The 8433-nt window shown below is 51.5% G+C and overlaps 1 protein-coding gene across 4 annotated transcripts; it reads left to right on the top strand.

The window, feature by feature from the left end:
- Positions 1-164: 164 nt before the first annotated feature.
- Positions 165-8114, top strand: LOC103822691 (indoleamine 2,3-dioxygenase 2). 4 transcript variants are annotated; one of them, XM_009097684.4, is made up of 10 exons: positions 165-272; positions 786-881; positions 1423-1542; positions 1748-1866; positions 2430-2444; positions 3243-3342; positions 3540-3657; positions 3769-3820; positions 5990-6138; positions 7586-8114. In XM_009097684.4, exons 1-10 carry the CDS (start codon positions 171-173, stop codon positions 7954-7956), a joined length of 1242 nt encoding a protein of 413 aa, XP_009095932.2. In that variant the 5' UTR covers positions 165-170; the 3' UTR covers positions 7957-8114. The 4 variants fall into 4 exon arrangements, with proteins under 4 accessions (XP_009095932.2, XP_018778220.2, XP_018778218.1 ...); XM_018922673.3 differs by having other exon boundaries at positions 177-272; positions 790-881; XM_018922675.3 differs by lacking the exon at positions 5990-6138.
- The last annotated feature ends 319 nt before the right edge of the window (positions 8115-8433 follow it).

Genomic DNA, 8433 nt, shown 5'->3' with positions numbered 1-8433 from the left:
AGTTTAATGTTTGCTTCAGACAAAGCCTTATCAGCAACCTTTAGCCGTGTTTGCTCAGACCCTCTGGCCATTGGGCAGCCAGGCCTGATCTCCCAGGCCAAGGTGCTGGCTCAGCACATTCTGCCAGCGGGGTGGCCAGGCCAGAGCAGTCCTGGCAGCCAGGTCCAGCCATGGAGGGCAGCGCTGACATGGAGGAGCCCCCGCTGCTGCCTCTGGCACTGAGCAGGTTTCACATCTCTGAGGAGTTTGGCTTCCTGCTTCCCGATCCTCTGGTAGGAGCTGGCTGTGCCTCCCCATCCTTGTGCCACAGCAGGCAGACAGGGAAATAGAGGGGTTGGTGAGCAGCTTTCTGGTGGGGGAGCTTTGATTTAGCATTTTGCTGTAGGACTTTACAAAGAACTATGAGGAAGGCAGGTGCTATTCTGGCACAGGCAGTTTGGTAGGACAAACCCCTACCCTTTAAAATGATGAAAGCAGCTGCAGCAAGCAGCACAGAGGAGAGGTGGAGGAGCTCTGACTGGCCTTGGCTCTACAGGATTTTGGGGAGCACAAGAAGGGCAGATGTCCTGTGCCCAAAGTGGGGCTATTTATCACTGGCCTGGCTCCATAGTGGGAGTGGGTGGGGACAGACAGATCATGTTCACCATCCATTCATTTGTGACCACACAGGCTCACCTTACAGGAGGGGGAACCAGACACAAGCCATCAGCAGTGGTGTGTGGGGCTGGGTGGGTGCTGGGAGCCTGGGCATGTTCACAGCCCTCCCTCTGCCTCTCTCCACCAAGACAGAGCTGCCAGCACCCTACAGCCCCTGGATGGACATTGCCCGTGAGCTGCCCCAGCTGATCACCAGCCATCAGCTCCGCTCACGCGTGCACCAGGTATGGCCTTCTCCTTCCTGCCCTCAGAGCTCTCTGAAGCCTTGGTCTGACACAAGAGCAGTGTCTGTAAAACCTGCCAAAGCAGCCCAGATATGTGCTGAGCCAGGACTGACACCAGGTGACAGCAAAGTCTTAACTTTGGCACAGAAATAGCTCCTGCAGCAGATCCAAGTGCTCAGCAGGCAGCAAGGGCTGGAGCAGGGCCCCTCTAGGTGTCACAAGAGCCATGTCTCATCCCAGCCGTGCTCCCTGATGTCAGCTCCCAGTCAGGTTCGACCCTTTTGGGATCAGTTGCCCCATGGGCATCCCAGCACCAGGAGGAGGGACTGCTTTTTGAGGAAAACCCCTGGATTACTGTCCCTGCTCACAAAACAGTAACAATGCAGCAGGAGCAAATCCTGCAGAGTGGGTGGGAAGGGAGGCAGGGGAGAAGCACCAGGAGGGTTCCCCCCAGCTGGCAGCGCAGCCCCTCCACCCCAGGGGCCTTGGCATTGCTGGCTCAGCTCCCTCAGCTCCTTGCTCCCAAGGGTTTCCCTGGCAGATGCCGCAGCTGAGCCCCCAGCAGCTCCGAGGACGTGAGGAGCTGCACTTGGCACACCTGGTGCTCAGCTTCATCACCATGGGCTACGTCTGGCAGGAGGGCGAGGAGGGCACCGTGCAGGTAAAGGCAAGGTAAAGCAGGTTCTCCTGCTCCTTGGGTTCTGGGAGCTGGTGCTGCTCCCTTAGCACTTGCCCCTTGGGGACAAATCCCCCTTCCTGTGGCTGCAGCAGGAGCATGCCCCACCTGCCTGGCTGCTGCCTGCAGCCAGACACCTTCCTGCAGCCTGACCACATCCCCACCTTCCCCTGTGCTTTGTGACACGCAGGTACTGCCCCGAAACCTCGCTGTCCCCTTCTGGGAGGTCTCCCAGGCCCTGGGCCTCCCACCCATCCTCAGCCATGCAGACTTTGTGTTGGCCAACTGGAGGAGGAAGGACCCCAATGGGTAAACAGCAAATGCCAGCGGGCTGAGGGCGGTTCTTCCTGGGGCTGGGCAGCAGTGATCAGCAGGTGTTGGGGACAGACTGTTCCCAAACTGCTCCTGCTCTGCCAAAGCCCCTTGAATCCCACCTTTGCTGGGCTCAGCCCCATGGGTGTGGACACAGGAACTCTCTGGGGCTGTGGGTGTCTCTGGGAGCAGCCTCCTCCTCTATTCCCTGCAGGGCATGGGACCATTTCAGCTCCATCAAAAAGTCATTCCTCTGCTGGGTATTAAATCTACTTTCCACAGCAGACAAGTCTCAGAGCAATGGAAAACACCTTCTGTACCCAGCACAGATCCCAAGGTCCCCCCAAACCCTCCCTGCCCTGATTCTGCCCAGATTTGCTCTTTGCACACTTGAGTCACACGCTGAAGTCACCGAGCTCCTTCCATGCCCAGAGGGAGGAAAAGAGGGAAAGTGGATGAAGAGCTCTCCTGTGCAGAGCCAAGAACAATTGTTACTAGAAAAATTTATAATCTCTCTCCTTTTCTTGTGCATTTGTTGGCCATAACTGCAATGCCTTCAGGCCTCTGGAAATTGAGTAAGTAGTTACTGCTCATTTATTTTCTAACGGTGTTGGTTATTGTTTGGATTGGCTCAGCTCTGTAGCACTGCTTGGGCTGAGCCTCTCTTGATGTGTGTTGTACTTGTCACACAAGTGCCACTGTGACAACAGCAAAGGGAGTGCAGCAAAGCTGCTGGCTGCACAGAACCACTGGTCATGGGGAGGGCATGGGGAGGATGGCAGGACCCCTAAGGCAGAGCAGTCCTGCTCTACTGTCACTGTCACATTTTCTGGAAAAATCCCTTTGCCAGGATTTCTTCTCCTGGGAAGCTGAGAAGCCTCAGAGAAAGATGAAAACAATAATTATCTGATTGTTTCTCCTGTGTTTTGCTGCTTTGGAATGTGGTTTGGAGAGTGTTTATCCAACAGGTGCATGTTTGATTGGTTTAATGTGAATTGTTTTTGCTTAATGACCAATCATGGCCAAGCTGTGTCAGGACTCTGGACAGTCATGAGTTTTTAATTAGTATCTTGTTAAGCCTTCTGAAAGTATCCTTCTATATTCTTTAGTATAGTTTTAGTATAGCATTCTTTTATATAATATAATATAGATGATATAAGAATAAATTAGCTTTCTAAGAACATGGAGTCAGATTCTCACTTCCTCCTTTGTCCTGGGGACCCTGCAAATACCACACTCCCCTTTCACTCTGTGCCAGCTCCTCTAATAAGAGGCTCTGGAGTCTGGGATGGTTTTGTTCCAAGGGTCCCAAAGTGTGTAAGGAAATCCTGAGCCACCACCCCCCAATCCCTGTTCTTGGCCCTTTTGTGCAGGAACTTGGACACGATCATCACACTGCCTGGGGGAGAGAGCCTGCGGGGCTTCATCCTTGTCACCCTGCTTGTTGAGAAGGCAGCTGTTCCTGGCATCAAGGTGGGTACCACCCGTGTCAGGGCTCTTTGCTTACCTGCACTCTAAGTGCCTGAGGTGCACCCACAAGGTGTTCCTGCCCCCTGAACCCGGGCTGGGGAAGGGGCAGAGCTGCCATGGGTGGCAGCAAATGTCCAGAGCCACTGTCCACAGACATCCTCCCGCTTTGTGACCTGGTGCTGTCCCTCCTCCTCCCACAGGCAACCACCCAGGCCCTTGGTGCCACCCTGCAGGGGGATGAGGAGTCCCTGCACAGAGCCCTGGAGGAGCTGGCAGGGGCCATCGAGGCCATGAGGGAGGCACTGAGGAGGATGCACGGTGAGAGCAGCTGGTGCCTAGGCATGCTGCAGCTCATGACACCCTCTGCTGCAGCTGCCCATCACCTCTGATCTGATCTGATCTGATCTGATCTGACTGACTTCCTCCTAGACTATGTGGATCCAGAAATATTCTACTCTGTGATCCGGATCTTTCTCTCTGGGTGAGTGGGGCCTGTTTCCCTTCAGAGCTACTGTGCTGGCAGCTCCCAGGGCTGGGGGGAGCTGGAGATGTGCAGGGAAGGGGCAGCCTAGGTGGGATAGGGAGTTCCCCAGGGCAGGGTGGGGACCAGCATTGTGTCTGGCAGTGATGCTCCCTAGAGCATTGTGATCCTGGCCCTCAGCAGTTCCTAGGCACTGGATCAGCTGGGAATGGACTGTGGCCAAGGGCTGGGGTCTGCCTCCCTCCAGCTTCTCTCCATCCCTCGCTTTAGCTCAGCCCTGACAGCCCCAACAGCCAGAATTGTGCACAAACGAATCTTTCCTGCTCTTGTTGAACAGTTTTGACAGAAGAGGAATTTCTCTTTCCTTCCACACTGTATACACAAAGCTGCAAAGCTGAGCAGAGGCTCTTCCCACTGCGTGTTAAGCAAACATCTGTAACAATCCTCTTGCTGCTGCTCTGTTACAATTCTGTCAGTTCAAAAAATGAAAATCCCCCCCCCCAAATACTGAAAATGCTCTTTGGGCAAGGCAGAACCACAGCCCAGGAGCCCAGCACGGTGCCTTCACCATCCCCCAGCACCCCTGGGGGCTGCAGCATCTGCAGACACTAGGTCCCAGGCTTCTCAGGGGGATTCTATTTTTATTTCTCTCCATGGTATCTCAGCATTCCCAAGTAAAAGACTCCGTGCATCGTGATTAAGTTTCTCTCATTTTTTATCCAAGCTGACCTTGTCTCGATGGTCATCAGCTTGGGAAAACATGCCTTTTAAATTCCCTTCTGCTTCTAACAACTTCCCACTAGTAGAGGTTACTATAAATACAATCCTGGGAGAACTAAAAATATTCTGGTATTTGATAATGAATCTATTTTCTCGGCAGTTTGTGTAAAATCTGTTCCTGTAGCCCAACAGGCACTGCAGCCAGCACCCAAAGCCTCATAGAATGGTGCATTCTGCTAAAGGCCAACAGATATTTTTGTGCCAGGCACTTTACCTCCCTGAAATCCTACCTCCTGTCTCCATTTGGGTGTGAGCACTTCTCCAGCACAAGGGGGGCTGACAGGGTCTGAGTTCAGGGTGTGTGTGGGAGGCACCAGCAGTGCTGGCTCCCCACCTGCCCAGGACCAGCAGCTTCAGAAGGAGAAAATCCCATCCTTGTCTTATCTGTAGAGATAGATAGAGGCAGGCTGGCCTGGCCTCTATTTTTCTTCCAAATGCCTTTAAAAAAGACATCACCTTCAGTAACAAGAACAAAGGAAAATCTAGAGTTCAGGGGCTCAAAGGAGTGTTTGGGTGACAACCTGCTTCTTCAAATGACCACTGACATTCAAGGAGATGTAAAGTGCCACTGTTGCCCAGGGAAGTGCCCCCTCCCCTCTCTGCTTGCAGAAACCTTCCTGAGCTGGAGCAGGAGGTGCAGCCAGGCAGGGCAGTGTGTCCCAGCACCATGCCACAGGGTGTGGAGATCCCAGAGAATGCTCTTCTGGCAAAGAAAAATTAAGGATTTCTCCTTACCCCCCTGGCCTCGTTGTGTGCTGTGGCAGACAATCTGATTTGGCACAGAATCTGATTTCCAAGTTTATCTCCTGTTTGAGGAAGGCGGACATGGTTGTGTTCTGGAGGAGATCTATGGGCTGGGCTGGGCTGGGGAAGTTTTGCTCAATCTTGCCAGCCCAAGGTCCCTTCACACAGGGCCCTGAAAAAAATTAAGGATTTCTCCTTAGCCCCATGGTCTCATTGTGTGCTTTGGCACGGAATCTGATTTGGCACAGAATCTGATTTGGCACAGAATCTGATTTCCAAGTTTATCTCCTGTTTGAGGAAGGCTGACCATGGCTGTGTTGGAGGAGGAGATCCACGGGCTGGGCTGGGGAAGTTTTGCTCAATCTTGCCAGCCCAAGGTCCCTTCTCACAGGGCCCAGAAAAAAATTAAGGATTTCTCCTTAGCCCCAAGGTCTCATTGTGTGCTTTGGCACAGAATCTGATTTGGCACAGAATCTGATTTCCAAGTTTATCTCCTGTTTGAGGAAGGCTGACATTGCTGTGTTGGAGGAGGAGATCCATGGGCTGGGCTGGGTTTGGGCTCAATCTTGCCAGCCCAAGGTCCCTTCTCACAGGCCCCTGTCCCCAGCCCCTGGCTGCTGCCTGACTGCCGTGTCTCCTGCCCAGCTGGAAGGACAACCCTGCCATGGCCCATGGGCTGATCTACGAGGGGGTGTCCCCGGAGCCGCTGGCGTTCTCGGGGGGCAGCGCGGCGCAGAGCACGGTGCTGCACGCCTTCGATGAGCTCCTGGGCATCTGCCACCGCCAGGACTGCGGTGAGCCACCAGCTTTCCTGTCCAATCTGCAGACAACCACAATGAGAGGAGAGATGAGTGAATCTGACTCCATGTTCTTAGAAGGCTAATTTGTTATTTTATGATATTATATTATATTATGTCACTGACATATTTTATGAAAAATCAAAAATCGATTCATTAGAATCTCTTCTCCTGAGAAGCTGGGAAGTTTCAGCTTCTCCATGTTTTGCTGCTTTGGAATGGGATCTGGAGAATTGTTTACCCAGCATATGAAATTATTTTTACTTGATGACCAATGACAGCCACCTGTGTCGAGGCTGTGAGCAGTTACAAAATTTTATTATCATTCAATTCCTTTCATTGTAACCTTCTGATGAAATCCTTTCTTCTTTTCTTTTAGTATAGTTTTAATATATAATTTTCTTTTAATATAATATATATAATAAAATAATAAATCAGCCTTCTGAAACATGAAGTCAAGATGCTCATCTCTTCTCTCATCCTGGGACCCCTGCAAACACCACCACAATATTGTATTAAAGAATGCTATAGTATAACTCTATTAAAGAATAGAGAAAGGATACAGACAGAAGGCTTACCAAGAATGATAATGAGAACTCATGACTCCTTCCAGAGTCCTGACACAGCTGGATGGTGACTGGTCATTAAATAAAAACAATAGATGTGAAACCAATCAAACAACCACCTGTTGGATAAACAATCTCCAGCCACATTCCAAAGCAGCCAAACACAGGAGAAGCAAATGAGATAATATTGTCTTTTCTCTGAGGCTTCTCATCTTCCCAGGAAAAGAAATCCTGGTGAAGGGATTGTTCAGAAAATATGATGGTGACACTTTTCCTTCTCCAAAGCAGATGAGAGACTGGGGAAGAGATAAGCCAGAGTGATTCCCGTGAGTGTGCCAGCTCTGGCAGGCAGGAGGACATGTGCCCATCTCATCCTGGCTGGCACCAGGCTCTGCCCAGTCCAGGGAGGAAGGTTATAAATGTGCCTCTGGCAGGTGTTTCCTCACCATGACAAATTCACAAAAGCATGCATTTGGCTTCTTGTATGTCAGCTTTTTGCTGAGGTTCTCTATGGGCCCAGAGATGAGGGAGCAGAGCATGCAGGCATCCTGCCAGTGAGAGGCCATTCATGAAGCTCCACTTTAGTCCAGCCCATAACAGAAATATTTACCAGAAATTAGCAAAAAAAAAAAAAAAAAAAAAAAGAAAAAAGAAAACCAGAAGGCTGGGAGCAGGCTAAACCCTGCCTTTTAGGGTTAGCACCAGCCCTACTGGAGCGCTGACCTAATATGGGTTTTCTTTGTCACTTCATTGGAGGCAGGGCAGAGGAGGCTGTGCAGGCTGTCAGGGTCCCTCAAACAACAGCTTCTCTCCTAGAGCCTCGGGGCCTTTAATCAGCTTACCCACAACTTATTCCTGCCTTTTCTGGTGTCTCACAGCCGCCTTCCTGCGCAGGATGAGGGAGTACATGCCGCCACCACACCGAGCCTTCGTGGAGCAGATCCGCAGCGCGGTGTCCCCGCGGCACCTGGTGCTCTCCTCGGGGGACTCGCGGCTCCGCGCCGCCTTCAACCGCTGCGTGTCGGCGCTGGCAGAATTCAGGTCCTACCACATCACCATCGTCACCAAGTACATCGCCGTGGCGGCCGCCAAAGCCAAGGCCAGGCGGGCAGAGCCGAGCGCCAGGGCCGGCCCCGCTGCGGGAAAGCCGCCCTCGGCTCTGGAGGATAAAGGAACCGGCGGCTCGCACATCTTCAGCTTCTTGAAGAGCATCAGGGACACCACCAGGGAGGGGATGATAAGTGCCTGACTGTGGTGGGATTTGTGGGTGTGATGAGAATCTTGACTCCATGTTTTCATGGTATATATTATATTAAAAATGCTATACTAAAACTATACTAAAGAAAGAGAAAGGAGACATCAGAAGGCTAGCAAAGAATGGTAATAAAATCTTGTGACATACTCAGAGCCTTGACATAGCTGGACCATGATTGAGCATCAAGTAAAAACAATCTACATGAGACCAATCAAAGATGCACCTGTTGGAAAATCATTTCTAGACCAAATTCCACAGCCATCAGATAGTTCTTGTTTACATTTCATTTCTGAGGCCTTCCAGCTTCTCAGGAGAAAATCCTAGAGAAAGGTATTTTTCAGAAAATATGTCAGTGACACGTGACCCACACTGAGAGCTGTCCAAAGTGGGCTCAGGAGGCCAAGGGGCTCTGTCTGCAACAAGCCAAGATGCAAAACTTGCCATCAGCAGCACCTTCCCACCTGTGCAGGT

This window comes from Serinus canaria, chromosome 22 (genome assembly GCF_022539315.1).
Source record: "Serinus canaria isolate serCan28SL12 chromosome 22, serCan2020, whole genome shotgun sequence".
Classification (NCBI taxonomy): domain Eukaryota; kingdom Metazoa; phylum Chordata; class Aves; order Passeriformes; family Fringillidae; genus Serinus; species Serinus canaria.
The sequence above is the reverse complement of the archived record's forward strand: the minus strand, read 5'-3'. Positions and strand labels throughout refer to the sequence as shown.

Excerpts from the sequence above, each read along its gene's own strand:
- LOC103822691 (XM_009097684.4), top strand. The coding sequence starts at position 171 with ATGGAGGGCAGCGCTGACATGGAGGAGCCCCCGCTGCTGCCTCTGGCA. Across the intron at positions 882-1,422 it reads TCCGCTCACGCGTGCACCAG|ATGCCGCAGCTGAGCCCCCA; the intron begins GTATGGCCTTCT and ends TTTCCCTGGCAG. Across the intron at positions 6,139-7,585 it reads CTGCCACCGCCAGGACTGCG|CCGCCTTCCTGCGCAGGATG; the intron begins GTGAGCCACCAG and ends GGTGTCTCACAG.